Source organism: Amblyomma americanum, chromosome 4 (genome assembly GCF_052857255.1).
Source record: "Amblyomma americanum isolate KBUSLIRL-KWMA chromosome 4, ASM5285725v1, whole genome shotgun sequence".
NCBI lineage: Eukaryota > Metazoa > Arthropoda > Arachnida > Ixodida > Ixodidae > Amblyomma > Amblyomma americanum.
The window spans coordinates 203,338,301-203,356,520 of record NC_135500.1 but is presented as its reverse complement, the minus strand read 5'-3'; the positions used below and the strand labels follow the sequence as shown (position 1 = coordinate 203,356,520).

The following is an 18,220-nucleotide window of genomic DNA, read 5'->3' as shown; positions in this document are numbered from 1 at the left end:
TATTTTGTAGCTGGTTTGGTGTCCAAAAAAAAAAAAAGGCGCCTGCAAGGATTCAGAACTGCACGACAAAAGTAAACACGAGTTTACTTTATTACCCGAGTGAGAGGGGAAAAAAGTACTTTTTAACAGCCAGAGTAGCGGGTGTACTCAGGATGGGAGCAACAAAGGCATATCTTACTATTTTTTACTCTTGCGGAGAAATGGGAGGGCTTTTTCTTGCAGCTCCCTTCCATCTGAAAATGTGTCACGTGGCAAAATAAACTGATTTGGTTTTAACCTAGTCACTGTGGATTCTTTTTTGCTTGCTGCCACAAATTTTCATTCATAAAGTTACTACACCAGCTTTGTAGCGTAAAACTTTTACGCTACAAAGGCTTTGAGTAGCTTTTGGTTTTTGCGGTAATACCTTTACAGTACAAGTATTCCAGGGAGCCTGTCTCGAAAAAGCCGATCGCGGAGAGATCGCACGGCCAGCAGAACTGCCTGTGCATGTACCACTCATTTTTGGCTCGCTCAGGGCATGGTGCGGCAACTTTTCTGAATTCCAATCGATTCCAAACGGGAGCGCTGTTCCGTGCGCTGCCATCGCTCGTTGTGCGGCCGCTTCGATGAGGAAAGACGTCGTATCTTCCGAGAACACCGTCGTGGTGTCCAATCCACCGCAGAAAACGAGTTCGCGCTTCCTCGCATGACGTCATCGGCCGGGGGGCGTCGGTCGAACAGAACCGGAAGCGAAGGCGCCGCGATCGGCACCGCGACCTCTACCGACCCGATCGGACCCCGCTTGCAACACGGGGCCTCTCGCCCTTGAATCCATCTGACGCGGCCAATAACTTTGCCGGAATTTGAGGCACCGTAGTTTTTTTTCCTTCTTTTTTTTTTCTGAGAGCTCCACATTTATATCCACATTGCGGGTTTCATTTAGAGGGAACGTGGCGGTAGCGGCCAAATGTTCCTAGCACCACAAGCATAACGTTGGGCTACGTACGCCGAAACTATTGCTTTACAAAACGCTGATTCGTTCAAAATTGGAATATGCAGCTGCTGTATGGGATCCCCACTACGAAAAACTAATAACTTCGCTGGAGATGGTCCACAAAAATGCCGCTCGTTTTATTTTATCTAACTTTAATCGTGGCGCAAGCGTAAGCAGCATGAAATCTTACCTCACTTTACAGCCTTTAGCATGCAGCAGAAAAATAATTCGTCTGTCTTTTTCATAAATTGTATCATTCCACTCTACGGAACGCACTCATTGCTCATCCCCACTACGCTTCAAGCCGCACCGATCATCGCCACAAGGTTGGAATTTCAGCATTTCACACCTTATCAGCCTTTCATTCCTTCTTGCCTCGTGCTTCACGTGAATGGAAGCACCTTCCTGCTCAAATCGTCGATGTCAATGATAACTAGCATCTTCGCAACGCAATAGCTAATAAAGGCCGAGTTTGGGCGAGTTGGTTTACCATGCTGAACGTAAAACCGCAAAAAACAAGGACGTAGAATAAGACACACAACACGAGCGCTCGTGTTGTGGGTCTTATTCTACGTCCTTGTTTTTTGCGCTTTTACGTTCAGGAATAGCTAACATTGTATAAATAGCAGAAATTTCTTGTAATACTCATTTTTTGTCTATGTATTTTTTTGTATCCACTCCCCTCTTTAATGCCTCTGGCCCTGAGGGTTCAATAGATGAAATATTTCTCTGCGCTCGCTACGCCGCCGTTACAAGCAATACTTCTAGATTTGCTACCCTGATAATGATATTCGGTGATATCGCGCAATAATATATTCACAAGAACTTGAAGAACACTTATTTTCGCTACTTGTTTAAACAGTGCGTCACGGCGCGTTCTGTTGCACATCATAGAGGCGTTACATTCTGGTAAGAGGTCCTCTGCGTATATATATATAGCTCTTTACGGCGATGATGACAGGAAAGGGAAAGAAATGAACGACTCAAAACTACGCCGCGCACCACTCGCCGGAGTCATGATCAAAACCGACTATTCCTCGTCAAAACTTTACAGACTTTACATAGCCGTCTCTGTGCAAAGTTTACAGGAAGCCAAGGTTCATTGCAAAGCGGTGGCAGCCATATTCCGTCCAGGACAGGCGTTCTGTGTTAAAGGAATGCGGTACTTTGTGAAGAATTCTTCCGGTAACTCTAGCTGGAATAAACAGTAACACTCACACCATTTTCCTGCTGAGCAAAGTAAATGTTTGTGGACGGCAACACGCTTTTATTCACATTGCCAGTAATACCGGATTCAGAGACGCTGTCGCACTGGGTGATACAACTTAGTATAGTTTCTGTTGTAATCAAAAGAAACTGTCATGCTGTTTCCTGATACTGCAGCAGCAGTCTCATGGAACGGTAAGCCCACGCCGTCTGTTGTTGTCTAGCAATACAGGATCTAGTAATCCTGTCCTGTCAGCACACTCATGGTATACAGCTCTGCAGACAATTTTCTCTGAGTGCCGATGTTATACTGCTAGCTTTTTTAGGCTTCTTGCTGACAGTACGCGAACAGAGCCCTCGGAGAATGAATAGCTCGCATTTGCACGTGTATGCGCTTCAGGCGACGCTGTGCAAGCCGCAAAATCTGTATCGAAGCGGCTACTTGGCTAGGCGACGTTTGCCGAGGCCAGTTGTCAGCATCCTAGTTTTGTCACGCAGGGATGACGTCAGTCTGGCAGTCAGGGTTACGCCGAAAGGTTTCCACAGGGAACATTTGATTGCGCCAAATTGTGCCTACAAAGAAATGATCAACTTGGCGGCGCAACAAAGGGGCTCGGAGGTCGTTGAAGAGCAGGATCATCGCCGCTCTCGGCCGTGCCCAATTTAAAGCCTACGAAGAACTTTCCAGATAAGGCGCGGTAATTGCCTACAGCAATCTCGGGCAACGTAGAACCGATTGCGCGCGGCTACGAACGTTCCAAATAACGTTTGGTGAAACAGCGCAAGGGACGAGGAGGTAAACAGAAAGGGACAGGACATGACGTTCTCGTTCCTCGCGCTTTTCATCAAGCATGATCAACCACGTAGCCCGCACCTCAACACTTGTAAATTCCAGATAAATAGGTAGTATCTCTCGTCAGAAAAAAAGCGATAAACACGGCGCGCCGCCGGCTTTGAGCATGAATAAACATTACAAAGCTATTCGGCACTTGTCAGAAGCTTCTCAGTACCTTTAGACTTCTGGCCATGGTCCTGTGGCAAGGTGAGCAAAGGTAACGGGAGAAAAAAAAAGGGGGGTTCGTGACCATTGCTGTCGGATGTACGAATTAAGGACGAAACACAAATAACACTTTACTGAAAAACAAAACCAGAAAAGAAATTAGGGCTCTTCATTTGCTTCATCAAAATCAGCAGCTTCCTGGTACTTCAAGTATTCAGGCATTAGGTCATTCATGTTGGACTCCGCCTCCCTGAACTCTATTTCGTCCACGCCCTCCCCGGCGTACCAGTGCAGGAAGGCCTTGCGGTGGATCATGGCCGCAGAAGACACAAGTACCTACACTTGTCATCAAACATGGTTTCAACTTGTACGCTGTTCCAGCAAATGGGTACGAATAGGCAATACAGTGAAGACACGCGGCAAGAAAGAGCAGCTGCCGACCACCAGTGAACTGCTCGGAGATTCGCTTGAAGAGCTCCTGAATGGCTGTGCTGTCCCCAGTGAAAGTAGCTAACAAAGTAGCTGAGAGCATGCAGCTGAGCACTTAAATCGTTCTTGACCTTGTTCGGGATCCCCTCCACGAAGAACCCCTAGTTCTTGTCCTGAGCACTGAACATCTGATCGCCGACTTCTTGCATGGTCTATCGCCTTCTGAAAATCGCAGCTACGTCATGTAACGACCACGGTCGGGGTCGGAACATATGCCATCATGGTTTTGGCGTCAAACATCTACTTCGTCAACTCCTGCACAGTCACAGCCCGGTATTGTTGGCTATCTCAGAGCACGAGTGGAATAAAGCCAAGCATGAAGAAGTTCAGGCGTGGGAAGTCTACGATGCTGACGACCACTTTGCAAAGGGCTGCATTCAGCTTTCCTGGAAACCTGAGGGGTAAGTGAAGAGGCTTGATACGTGTGGGCTCAAAACTTAGGATATGCACTTCGGTTAGGTTGGTTGGGACCATATAAGGGTAAATGCTTTCAGTTTGCTTTTCCTCCTTCACCCCGTACCTTCCCCCGAGTCTCCACGATCACTTTAAGTAGGTTTAACGTATTTTTTTTAATACCGCGGAAATAGGTAATCAACGCGGTATATTGACGGGATAACCTTGAATTGATCATGGTAAGCTTTAAACATTCAAACCCACCGACGCCTACTGCCAGATCATTCCACAACAAAAAGGTTACAGGCTTCACATGTAAAACAAATGTATGCAAGAACTCTTTCTTTTCTTTTCCCCGGACGTCACGTAACCGGAATGGATAAGATGCCCAATCTGTTGAATGCTAGACTCTCGATTCATTCACGTAAGCACTTCTAAGTCAATCTAAAATGCTCTGTAATCTACTCTGTACCTACCTTTGTGTTGTGTAATCGCCTTTTCTCAAGTTTTATTGTCATGTAACCACTTTCGCACTTGTGTTGCAGTTACAGTACAGCTTTGTGTATTAAAACGCGCAAATGTTGTTCAAGGCTGATCCCTAGTTTTGATAGATCATTTGTCTTCAGATACCTATATTGCGTTGTAATCTGTTTGCACCAGAAATGTTGGTATTACCAGAGCTGTGCTCGACTCTATTTTCATTGTCTTCATTGTCAATGCTTCCTTTTCGCGAAGTTTTTTTTTCCTCATCTCTTGAGTTATCTTGAAGTACGCTTATTTCGAAAATCTTGCTTAACTTTTGTATGATTTGTCCACCCACTCCTGCCCAAGACGTTGTTGCATAAGGTTGGCAGTGCCTGGAAAAGAAACGAATAAAATAAACTGGCGTCCGACTTTGCGGTCAGTGAGCTTGAACACCGTTCCGTGCCGAAAGTTGACAGGGTTATATCATTTTGCGCTCAAAGGAGAGACACATAGTCCATCGGGTTTATTATTTTTTTCCGAGGGCGCGCGCCTAAAACTTACGCCCATGACACACTATGACCGGGTTTACTTCAGAAGAGAATTTAAGCAGGGGATTAAGTATAGTTACACCCGCTCCGAGATATGTGCGTGAAATGTATACATTGGCCTCCATTTTTCGAATAAGAAAGTTCGAGAAACGCATTGTCCACGACTCATTATGCTCAACCGCTCAACGCTGGGCGTCCCTACATTCGCACCGCTCTTTAGCCTAGATAGAGTTCATGTAAACGCGCATTCACCGAGTCGGCGCGACTTTGCTCGTCCCGACCTGCCCCGACGCTTGACTCAAACCGCTCCTGTCGGGTTCGTGTAAGCGGAACTAATGTCGACCTTGTTGAGTCGCCGGCGCACTGACCGAGTTTCAACATCCGCCTGTCGCGGCGTCATTCCACATTGTTTCCGCTAGGTTACTGAGACCCGAACGGATTATCGCGTCCAATTGCACGTTGCGACGACAAGGTGGCTCTCCCGCTCTCGCGATAAGCCCACCGAGCAGCAACGATAATCCCCCTTAACAACCCGTCGAGCCGCGTTTTTGCTCCGGCGATAAACTTCGGCGCTATCGGAAATGCGTGTGCGTGGCTGATAGCGCCGATTACAAGCTTTGGGATGGGCGCCGCTTGTCGCTGCATGGCGTCTCGGGACGCGTCTGCCGTACGCTGAGAACAGAGCAGGATCCTAGACGGCGCTCCGCAGAACGTGAGTTTATTCCTGCTGCCTTAGTAACCGCTATCTGCACCGCTGCGTGCATCCGTGGTACGTCTTTTTCTCTCAAATTTTAGTCTCGCGCTGTTCGTAGTAGCTCGCGCAGTTTCCTATGAGGTAGGGGGAACAGGATAGTACAGTGGTTTACGTTTTCGATAGTGCTTTATGAGCCTTCTGCCGGGAGGATGGCGGGTTTCCTGAGAATAGAAAGTAGCGATTCATATTCATAATATGGATCACATATATGCTTCTACATTTACAGTGCACCCCTGGGTGCAAAAAAAAAATTAGCTTAATCATAAGTGTCGCGCTCAGAAACTGGACTGCAGGTGTAGTACTACTTTAATGTCCGCTTAACTTCATTCTTCGCCTATACTAATGAGTACACGTTTTACTCATGTATTGTTGGAGTATGTTTCTAAGGTCACCTCTCCTGCATAACTGTCCTGAAATAACTGCTGCCCATGTGTCTTAACGGTGAACAGCAGTGCGAAGGCCAGTTCCTTCGTTTCTTCTGCCCTCATCACCAGATTGTGGAGGCAAATGTTCAAATAAAAATGTATTCTGCTTTCAAGCGGACGCTCAATAGCCTTATCCGATTTAAGTCGACTAGATTAAGTTATTTTGTAGAGCTTCAGTTGACTTATTGTCCTTGCCCACGACAACGAAGCACCACTCTCGTTCCATCCAAGGAGGCTTGCGTCCCAACAAGCGAGAAATTCTGCCTTGTGTTTTGAGTTTCCACATGTTTTTGTTTTCACGCGCGCTTTGTTTTCTGTCATCTTCAAGGCGTATTCCATGCAGGAAACCTTCACTTGCTCTGATACCTAAACTGTTTACCGCCGTCCATGCATGCTAAGGTACTCCTCAGCTTTTTTGTGGGAGACAAAACTTTGAAGAAGTCATCCTCCGAATGTTTCGTGACATTCATTACCTACATGAACTTGTTTTTCTTCTTCCGAGTTTCCACTGAATAACCATCGAAACTTATTTGTATAGCCTTACTGGCGTTTTGTGTAGCCAGATCAGAGTACGTAGCATGACTGAGAGAAGTTTCGTTTTGAATTGTGCTGTCACCCCCTCGCCTACTCTCGTCTGCACACCACTACTGACGGGTGTTTCTCATGTCGTGCAGGGAAGTGCGTTCGCTGCACGAAGCGGTCGACAGGTTGTTGTGGAAAAGTGCACTGTAAGCGGTAATTTTCTCAGTATCGCGCCCTTACGTTACTTCTTGAGGCACACAGACTCGTGGTCAAAAAGACTACATTGTATCCGATAACGCACTCTAAGCGGTAAATGTAGCCTGCGCTCCAGGACTTCCTTTACTCCAAGAGCTCCAAACGGTCAAGCTTCTACAATTACCACATTTTTCCTCATTGCGCAATGTGGCGTTCAAGTAAAATTGAGAGTTCAGATGGCTCAGACTTAGAAATTCCAACTTTCCTTTCAAAAAGCGGAAGCCTGTGTCTGGCTACGTAGTACCTTTTGCACTGGCAGTACTTCGTCGCTCACAGGCCAGAGACCCAGGACGCGACGAAGTGCGTGTCGCATCGAGATTAAACGATCCGGCCTTCCCCCTTTCTGCCAGCGCATCGCATTTCCTTGAGGGACGGAAGAGATCGGCTGCGTCTGTGTGTACGTCCGCCGAGACATCCCTCCTCGTCTCGCGGGTGTACCACGTTGCTCCTGCACAACGTCCGCGTGCTTTGCTTCCCACGCCGGTAGCCCAAACATCGCGGGTATCCCGTGTACGCGTACACAAACGCGTTGTGGCTGCAACAGACGAGAGGTATTCGACACGCCGACAGCGACTTGTACTGGCGACTGTGTGCATGCTTGTTGGCAGGGGCAAACAAACACCACTGCGAGCGACCGGCGCGACGCAGCGCGAGCGTAGAGCCGTCGACCGCCGCGATGCGCCTTTGTCGCTGCCGACGGTGAAAGTGCAAAAGAGAGGCGCGGAGGGAACGCCGCTGGCAGCTGCCGCTGGAACAGCTGCGCGCCGCCCGCTCGTCACGCTAGCCGTGGAGCCGATTGCGCCTCCTCCGCGGTTGTACGGCGGCTCTGCTCGAATGCCCTGCTGTGCGTAGCGAAGGCCGACGGAAGAAGACGCGTCATGTACTGCAGCAAAGACAACCTGCTTCACAATGTGAGTCCATGAGGCTGCGCCGCTCTCGTTTCTTCGAGCGACGCGACAGGCGGCGACGGTACTGCGCTCAACGATCGTTCGGCGACCTTGCGAACCGTGTTGCAAGCACAACAGCCGCCTCCGTGCTCGAGTATGGATGGATGCGCGACTGTCTGACGTGTTCGGAGCGTGCGCGAAGCAGCATATTTATCTGACAGCGTGCGAGGTGCGGTCGGAACGGGTTTTATTTCCGTTTTCAGCCAAAAGAGGCGTGCTCTTCATACTTAGTCGTACGTGCGAGCGGCAACTATTGCGGGCCTGGCGGCGATGTACCGGAGGTAAACATTTCGCGAACGTCGCGGCGGAGCATGCTAATGAGCCTGCGAAACCGATCAGTTTCCCGCGATGCTCTTTATGCGCGTCGCGACAGAGGGAGCCTGTGGCGGCTGCTTCTCCTCCTCCCCTGCTGCCTTTCACCCGTGCTTCAATTGCTCTTGTGCCGCAAGTCAAGGCCAACGAAAGAGGAGAGAGCCCGGCATGTACGAAATGTAGCTGTTGCCATTTGCGCGCTTGTCGTTCACAAATACGACCGCGTCATATATGGTGCCTTTCCTAGTTTGTCCTTTTTGGTGTCGTTTTTTTTTTCCCCCGATTGCTGAAGTCACTGGAAGCACGCGAATTGTTGGGCTATCATTCTAACTTTATCTCTAATATACGCTTTATTTTCAGTTGGTTTGAGAGAACACGTGACATTTTCTTCTTTGTCCATTATTTCGCAATGGAGTACAGGTTTAGGTTTTAGGTTTATGGGGGTTTAACGTCCCAAAGCCACTCTGGCTATGAGGGACGCCGTAGTGAAGGGCTTCGGAAATTTCGACCACCTGGTGTTCTTTTAACGTGCACTGACATCGCACAGTACATGGACCTCTAGAATTTTGCGTCCGTCGAAATGCGACCGCCGCGGCCGGGATCCAACCCGCGCCTTTCGGGTCAGCAGCCGAGCACCATAACCACTGAACATCCGCGGCGGCCCAGAGTACAGATTTACAGCCGCAAAGATTTTTTTTTTTCAGACGAATGCAATCGCTCGTTTTTCGAGCATGTCATCCACTGCGTCGACACATGTGTCAAAAGTGCGTCCTTGCCTACCAGGCCTCCTGAGTGCACGCCCGTTAGCTAAGGGTCCCCAGTGGGCGCTGGAACTCCCATGGACGTCTTGTGGACGTTTAGGACGTCCGCCGTACGTCCATGGGAGTTCCAGTGCCCATTGGGTCGAACCAGTTCGAAGGAACCCGGCCACATTTTTCTCAGACCGTGCCCCAGCGAAAATTCAAAAAGCAGCACTAATAGCCTCGCAGGTAGCAACGAAACATTACGACAGCCTTGCATTTTGTATTGGTCAAACGTGAATCCAATGTTTCAGTCATCGTTTTTTCTAACGTTTTTGTAATATTGAACAAACCTTGGAGTAACCTAATGGACATTTGTGATGTGCAGCACTTGTTGTGGACGTGCCCAGTGACGGCTCCTATTAGAAAACGGCTCGTCAGGGAGGTGGACTTGCGGTGGAACCGCGAACGTGACTATCTGAAGTGGACTATGAACAATCACTTCATCGGCAACCACTGCAACTACCTCAGCGAAACTGGTCTTCACTCCTACTTTTAATTTTCCATCTCCTACATTCAGTTCCCCCTTTCGCAAATTACGCCTTATGGCACACTTCCCTAATGAACAAGAGCAAAAAGATGCAAAAGTAACTTTATCCTGCTTGAGGGAAAGAAAAAAGTACGGCTGTGGCTATATTACAGTAGCCACCGTAGCTATATACTCACCCAGCATGACATGAACGTGCGCTGGACTCAAAGCGGCATTATGGTGATGATGATAGTATGTTGGGTCAACGGAGTGCAGCTATTCGGAAAGAGGGGCCTCATTTGGCATAGGACATGTCTAAGTGGGGATCTACGGGTGAGGCCTTTGCCTTGCAGTCCACCCGTCTGATGGTGGGGATTAGGTGGTGATGATGGCCTTTTGTTGAGGGCGGGGAGGCTTAGCACAGCGAGATCTCTCTGCGCGCACGAAGTAATTGCTGGACTTATCCAATGTAACATTGAATTGCTTGCTGGAGACGAACAAAATATATAAAGTGCGTTGTTTTGCTGAGGTGTAGCCGCAGCGGTGGCCCAGTATTTGCGGGATTTCAGCGTCCGGTATTTCGGGGGATTTTGGTGTCGTAAAGATAGACCCGTGAAGCGCGAAGCACAAAGGCAAGGTTGTCGCCTGCCAGAAGGAACGGAGATAGCGTCGCATTCTTTCCGGGATTATGCTGCTGCAGGTGTTGCGCTCGAGGGCTCGCTTCGATTTTTTTTTTTCCATCGGCCCGTTCATGGGTCGCCGCGTTATACATCGCCGATGGCAAGTGTCCGGTTGTCGGCCTGAGCTGTCAGCCGCATATTTCAATGAACAGCTGCGTAGACTTCTCAGCGGCTGTTCCTGGGCAAAAACAATTCCGCATAGTCAGGGCTCGCACAATCGCGGAATTCCGACCGTTCCGTGGCCTTTATGGAAGAGTTTCGAGTAAGTTTATCTTGAACATTATTCTTCAGCGGTGTGAACCTGCCCACGAAAAAACAGCTCGCAAAGACGAAATACACGTAGTGTCTGTGTTTTCCCTTTCGTAAAGTTTTCTCTTAGTGACACATTCTTGTCACAATGGCCGCATACCCTGTAGTGTATATTCGCAACCGGCGCTGTCAGGACTGTAGAGATTTTTGTGGGCGCGGCAGCCGATAGCGGCACGTGTTTCCGTCGTTGACTGCGTGTTGAGCCGGTGCTACTGCGATAACGACAAGCCGGCAGCTCTCATCGGGCCCATGGAACTTGTTGTAGACAATTTCCTGTCATATTCAGCTGGGTTGCGTTTTACTGCGAGAGCAACAGTAGTTCACCCATCCACCGACACCCTCGATCCACCTCCTCACCCCACTCCCACCCACGTTCACCCTCTCACATTCAGCCCATATTTCGAGTTATGAGTTGTAGCTATAATTCTGAGTGCAACTGTGCACACAAGCGTATACAGCGAAGGAACCACATGCGCAGCTACTGATTCAAAGACAGTGGGAAAGCCAGCTGCTCTGCAGAAGCGCAGCCCACCAGCCACCTTCCCACCCACCCGGTAAAAACATTAAAGTAAAATCAGTGTCGTAATCGAGGATGATTCCAACGTAGCTTTTGTCGCGTCAGGTGGTTGCATGGTCTTCCGGTCAATTTCTCAATTCATGCTAACACAAGAGACGCGGGTCTGCTCAGTTTAAGTGCTTCAAGGGTGCGCTGCGAATTGAAGGAACCGTTTTGTGGCCGAATACCCTTGCCTACGATGCTTTTGCGCAAGTGGAGCCGCATGAACACGAGCGCTGTTGCAACCGAACTGCGGCTTAACATTGTTCGCGAGACTTGAGCATGGCGCCCATTGCGTAGTGCTCGGAGTGTGTGCGCGCATGGTCCCTAACGTTTCTCTAACGACGTTTTTCGTCACCCGTCTCGTCGTGTTGGTCTTTGCTTGCTACCTCGACCTGAAATCGTTTCCGTTTCAGAACTTCAGGTCATTCAGAGAGAAGACGAGTGAGAGATGGAGGGAGAGGGAAGGCGGGAAAGTTAACCACATCCCTCATTCTAACTTGCGTCCCCTGCGGTCGAATCAGGTGTCGCCACGTTTTCGAAACGGACGCAAGTCAGAGCATGTGCCCAGAAGAGCTAACGTTCCGGTCCCTCCCTCCTTTTTTAAATTCCTATCCTCTGTTTATTTTCCCTCTCATCCCTTATTTCCGAAAACATTTGTATTCTTCCCTTCTTCCTGTATACAGGGTAGCCAACAAACAAAACAAAGCCCATTCTCTCAAGTGCAGTAAAGTCGCCCTTCCGCATATGTGCAAAGCATACGACCCGCCGCGGTGGCTCAGTGGTTAGGGCGCTCGACTACTGATCCGGAGTTCCCGGGCTCGAACCCGACCACGGCGGCTGCGTTTTTATGGAGGAAAAACGCTAAGGCTCCCGTGTGCTGTGCGATGTCAGTGCTCGTTAAAGATCCCCAGGTGGTCGAAATTATTCCGGAGCCCTCCACTACGGCACCTCCTTCTTCCTCTCTTCTTTCACTCCCTCCCTTATCCCTTCCCTTACGGCGCGGTTCAGGTGTCCAACGATATATGAGACAGATACTGGGCCATTTTCCTTTCCCCAAAACCAATTATTATTATTATTATGCAAAGCAAACGCTGACGAACAGCCACGTACTAGACTACGTAAGAAATTTCCCTGAACAAATGACCGAATTCTGACATGAGCACATGCGTAGTAAACTTACGTCGCATGCTTGCGAAATAATTGTTCTCGGAGCGGTTATTCCGTCGAGCACCGTGTTTTTGAAGTAGCGCAACTGTTTCCCTCGATCGATGTCGGCCCTCGTATACGCAGCGTGTTTCCTTTCGTTCGCTGGTAAGGTCTATAATAGGTCATTGTTACGTCGGTTCATAAAAACGACTAGAGTCGATTTCGGTTTCTTCGCCCACGCTGTTTGAAAGCTGTGTTTCGTGTTCACATCTATAGGTGAGTCTGGCTGTTGTGTGCGCAGGCAAAGGATGGCGTTAACAGCTATATATCTCTTTGGGAAAAATAAGGGCCACTGTGGTTTTCCTATTAATAGTTTCTAGTGTGCGTTGGTACAGGAATGGTCTCTTCCCCAAACCCGCCGCGGGGGAAGTGTGGGGTTGTTTTCTTCGGCTACAAAACTCGCGAAATTGCTTTCCTAGCATTTGAACGCTCCTGTACCGAGCACTACTCCTATCATGCGCGGCGCACCATCCCATATTCATTCCCATATTCTGTATTTGCACATAGTGTATATTACCCTCTACCCCTGTCCTTTCTTACTATGGCTTTCTGCCGCCGCGGTGGCTGGGTGGTTATGGCGCTCGGCTGCTGGCCCGAAGGACGCGGGTTCGATCCCCGGCCGTGGCGGTCGAATTTCGATGGAGGCGAAATTCTTAGAGGCCCGTGTGCTGTGCGACGTCAGTGCACGTTAGAGAACCCCAGGTGGTCGAAATTTCCGGAGCCCTTCACTACGGCGTCTCTCATAGCCTGAGTCGCTTTGCGACGTTAAAACCCCATAAACCAAACTATGGCTCCCTCCTTTCTTTCCCTCTCCCTGACCTTTTATTCCCGCTGGTCGCAGCCCAGGTGCTTTACGTTTCGATGGCAGATGCCGCTGCGAGCAACATCGTTTCCTTCCATTGCTATTTGATTAATAAATAGTCACTAACAGCAACAACAATTGCAGCGGTTGTGACTGCGCCCAAACGGATGCTGATTGCAGCCACCCTTTCCCCCCTCTGTTTTCGCAGGCCAAGGGGATCAACGTCAGCAGCGACCCGATCGACCTGGCGGCGGCCATGCATTACGGAAGCACCAGCAACGCCCCACCCTCGGTGTCGCGCTTCTGGTTCGGCAACGGTATACGCCCCCTCGTGTGCTGACTCACCCTATTACGTGCTGTTGCTCGTTCGCCACGCGGCTACGGCTGCAATGTACGACGCGTGTACTCGCTGTCCATGCATTGCGGTTCATGCATTCGCTCCAGCGCCCATTCATTTCTAACTCCGTTGACGCGCTCGTTATGCTATGTGCGCGTCCTCGCCGCTCGCACTAATAGCGTGCCTGACGGAGGCTTCTATAGCGTGTCGCAGTGACGTCTGCGCGGCAGTAATTAGAAATGGCCGGGGAATTGTCTGTTACGTGCTTCATGCATGAGATGTGCTATAAGCAAGCATATTTGTTTATTGCCGTATACCAACTCGCTCGCCACGTGTAAGGGGAGGGTTCGTTAAGCCTAACCGGCTACCCACCTGATTAGAGCTCCGTGAAATATATATCATCTGGGAGAGCGGATCTATAAAGAAGAAAAATCAGTGCCAGTATTGTGTGTTCGTGTTGCGGCTTGGTTGCACAAAGAAAGTAGTTGGCGGTCCGAAGGAAGCGGCCAACATCCCTGACGCACTTCTGTACATAAAAAAATTGGCGGTGGTTTTAGCTCTGGTTAAACCTGGAGTGACGTGATAGTTACAGCTGGCCGAGCGGAACTTGGTCACGTGACCAACCACGTGATCAGCCACGGCGCCACGCCGCCGGCAGCTGCTCCGCACCACGTGACAGCGGGTGGCGCGCCGTTACGCTGAAGGCTCGAAATGCTACCGCAATATAGATATCGCTACAAAAATAGACTAAAGACAAAAGTTTGTCACCTTCGACTGCTGTTCAAGAAGCGAAACAATAACAGATACACTGCGTCTTCCCTTCGAGGAGGGAACGCGCGGCGCCACTTGGTCGACCATTTTGGTCAGCCGTGTCTGCGTCTGCCTCGATACCGAGAGCTTAACGGTTTACTGCTTCGCTGAGCCCCAAAAATAGTTTTCGTGGAGCGTGATTCGCGAACCGGTTGTTTGAACTGAGTGCTGTGGTGCTAGGAGTATGAAAGTATTGGCGGAAGCTACCCTCACCACCTGTGCCCTTCCAACTGCACCTGTAAGGCACGCAACGATAATATACCGCGATGTTTCAACTGGCCCAATCGCTGGCGGATGTGAACGCAGTTCTAAAGTCATAAAAAAACCTATTCAGGGGCTTTAAACAATTCCTATTTTTCCGACAAAATACACCCGTTCGGGTGTAAGGGGACGATGATGAGCGAGCTTCCGGATAAAGTATACCCATTAACACCCCTCAGGGTGTTTCCGTTCCTGCACTCTCGATTGCTGATCCTGGGTGCACGTGTGCGTGCAGACGAGTCCGTGCTCGAGCGTTTGCGGCAGGCTCGGGAAGAGTACCCGGACCATGATCCCCAGGAGGTGGCAGCCGCCGTCTTGACCCTTTGCCTCAACTACAGTGAGTGCACGCTTCCCTGGAAAACTCGCTGAGGCGCGATCCATGCTGGCTTCAGCCGTATTGTCGCCCGCACCCCCCTCCCCCTCTCTCTCGATTTATTTTTTCTTCGTCTCTTTCCAGTTGTGTTCACACTTGTTGTCCTGGCGACATTCCTAATCCCCGCCGCCTCCCTGATTATAGGTGAGTTCTTTATGTACTCCCATAAGGGGAGGAAGCTTTGTTGCCTGACCATGGGGTCTTTGTCCCGCAGATTCCAGTCGTGGCGTATTCGCAACACTTGCTTTCCGTGGTTTTAAAATTGTATGATAAGGTTTTATCCAGGGCTGTAGGCACACAGGTCCGCAGGGCATCCAGTGAGAGATTTTCTTGTTACTCAGTGTTGCAATGAAGTTTTTCGATTATTCAGTGTGTGAGGCGAGTATAGATAAGAGGTGGCCAAACTCTGACTCGCGAGCCGCATGCGGCTCCTCGCGGGCGCAAGTGCGGCTCCCGACCTTGTGGCATCCTCCCCCCTCCCCCGTCTCTCCCATTTCTGCCTCTACAGATATAACCGGACTTCAAAATGCTTGCTTGACGAATGGGGAATCTCAATGCAGAGGCACATTGAGCAATCACTGCATGTGTGGGATTCACTGTTATACCACTAACTTTGTCGCAAGAAATGAAAAAAAAATTCGACGCCCCCCCCCCCCCCGCTTTTTTTTTTAACTCCTCACTAAAAAGATTATATTTTTATGGCTCTTTACACATGCCTGTATGGCCACCCCTGATATAGATCAATGCAAGGCTATATGTCGAGGGTTGGCTTAAAAAACAGAAGTGAACACTTAAGTTCCGCCTTAATGTGACGCGATAGAGTTAATGGGTTAATGCCCGTATATGCGAAATTGATCATTCTCGAGCTTACATTCATAAATCGCTAGGAGTCTTCATACCGCTCCCGGCGCAGTGGTGCGGCGGTTAAGCGTTGCGCCACTGCCCTGTGATGGCAGGTGCTGCCATGCACCGGTGAGGCTTGTGAGAGCCAGGTCGCTCTTCCAGAGCAACCTCTCGCAGCCGCTCATTAATTTAACTGCCGCCTACCATGGTGGTCATGGCGCAAGAAACGGGGACACAGAAGGCACACAAAAGACAGGACTGACGCCACCTGTCAGTCCTGTCTTTTGTGTGCCTTCTGTGTCCCCGTTTCTTGCGCAATTACCAGTTTTTCTTTCAACATGAACCAACTCGCCCAAACTAGAGTTTTACTTGACCATGGTGGTCAGTTTACTCATAATCCCGTGGTGGGCAGGTTGTGATGACGCCACAATGTCACGTGACCAATGTGGCCCACCTAGGTTGTCGGAGCGATCTGTTGCTCCCGGCCGACTTGGGGGTACCTGCGCTCTTGCGTTAAAACGGCCCCATACCCCGACATCTGGTACGAACCTGTCCTGGAGTAATTGCCAGAGCAGCTTGCATACTCCTGGTGGATGAAAGGTCTCTGTACTCCGCAGCTACCATCGTTGGCTGCACAACAACCGCTATACAATAAACTGCTAATGTCTCTTAAATCACCAAATCTGATTTCGTTGTATTCATACTCACTAATATCCACGACGTCCAAAAGGCCCCAGCAGGGCTGTCGCTCCCTTTTCCCGCAGCCCTATAATTTTTAATTCTGCAATGAAGTTGTCCAGTCAGCGGAGTTGCTAACCAACCATATGAAGCTGCGTGCAGAACACTAAGCCTAACGTGTGGACCATCCGGTGTGTTCTTGCTCCTGCAGGTGCCTTGACCATCAACGAATGCCCACACCAGCCCATGGTTCCGGTCGTGCTCGTGCTGAGCGGCGTGCTGGCTCTCGTCAACGGCGTCAGCAACATCGTGGTCCGTTCGGGGCGCCTGCAGCCGGCCGACTACGATCAGGAGGCGGCCAGCCCCAAGTACCTCCTCCTGGGCGCCGTCACGGGCGTGCTGAATGTGGCGCTCTTTATCGTCTTCGTCGTGGGTGGGCATCGTGCAGCGATTCCCACCTCCCTGAGCATTTCTCCCTTTAATCTAAAGAAGACTGACATCGGAAATAAAATGGGGCCAGGAGGGGAACATGTAGCACGAGCCTTGCAATGCCATGCGCAACGTTTTCAGATCTCAGCTCGGTCACTTGGCGCACCGCACTGCTCGGAAGCTGCTAGAGTCTGTCTACAGGCCGGGCTATCTACGCACTGCCTTTAGTACTCGGCAGCTTTTCGCTAAGGACATATACCGCCACCCTGAGCAAGGAACGTGAGAGATGTACCTGCAATCAGTTTTAGAATGGGTGCCCTTGAAGTTACCTCCAGTCCCTTATGTCGGCGTTGCATTCGCCGCCTAATTGAAATTGGCCTTTCGTTGTCGCAGTATAGCTGCAGGTAAAGGGTAGGTAGGTGCGTGCAGCCAGGGTCCATTATATCGCCAAGCGTATAAACGCTACGCGCAAAAATAAAAAAAAATAAAGGCGTGTTAAAAATTTAGTTAACACGTGTCTTATAGAACAGCGCGATATTTCGTCAAAAGGTATCTCGGGACTGGGAGACTTCCCGATGATTGCTTTGTTCGCTAAGTGAACGGGTATACCGAGTTAATCATGCATTCACTGCAACACGATGGTGCGAGCTTCTGTGTGCTTGCTTATCAAGGCTGTTGCCCGGCATTCGCTCACTGGATTGGCATTTGCCAACTTCTTCAGTTGAAATGCTAGGTGCACGGGACCGTCCAGCTCACGTCAATGTCTATACCTCAGTTGCAAATTGTCAGACTAACTAAATACTGTCTCCTGCTTTCTTTGTTCTACCCGCAGGTTGCGTCTACGTGTACGGCAGCCTGTGGCCATCGCAAGACGACACAAGCGCGCACTACTGCTCGCCGACGGCTTTTTATTTTGCCTTCTGGGTTCACACCGCCGTCTTTATCTTTCTGGGGCTCTTATTTCTCATCGGCATCTTGGGGATGTTGTGCAGCAGCTGCCGCTAACAAGTATCTTTGTGACCAACTGCAAGCCGGAACTTACTTTTGTGAAGTGGCGGTGGGCCTTTCAGCGCGTCACACAACTGCATAGCTTTGGACGATAGCAATGCGAGTGAAGTGTGTGCTTGTGTGTGTGGCTGTTGAGTTGCCACAGGTATTCAGGAAGATCTGAAAATGATAAAAAGTGCATTGTTGATTATCATGTGTATTTTGCACAACTGTATATATTCATCAGGTGCGATGTGTGGTTTCGAATGTCATTAATAAATTGTGCCAAAAGGCGTCTTTCAGAACGACTGACTTCTTCCGCACCTTCACACAGATTGAGCAGAGCGGTTTTATGCCTCTGTGTGCGAAATTAAGGCTTTTTGAA

At 49.8% G+C, this 18,220-nt stretch overlaps 1 protein-coding gene across 5 annotated transcripts; it reads left to right on the top strand.

Moving 5' to 3' along the window:
- The first annotated feature begins 5,653 nt into the window (after positions 1-5,653).
- LOC144129115 (uncharacterized) lies at positions 5,654-18,128 on the top strand. 5 transcript variants are annotated; one of them, XM_077663031.1, is made up of 7 exons: positions 8,236-8,261; positions 8,354-8,462; positions 13,326-13,434; positions 14,761-14,862; positions 14,983-15,042; positions 16,631-16,852; positions 17,681-18,128. In XM_077663031.1, the coding sequence occupies exons 1-7, from the start codon at positions 8,251-8,253 to the stop codon at positions 17,851-17,853; spliced, it is 786 nt and encodes a 261-aa protein (XP_077519157.1). In that variant the 5' UTR covers positions 8,236-8,250; the 3' UTR covers positions 17,854-18,128. The 5 variants fall into 5 exon arrangements, with proteins under 5 accessions (XP_077519160.1, XP_077519158.1, XP_077519157.1 ...); XM_077663034.1 differs by lacking the exons at positions 8,236-8,261; positions 8,354-8,462 and adding an exon at positions 5,654-5,789; XM_077663032.1 differs by lacking the exons at positions 8,236-8,261; positions 8,354-8,462 and adding an exon at positions 7,777-7,944.
- The last annotated feature ends 92 nt before the right edge of the window (positions 18,129-18,220 follow it).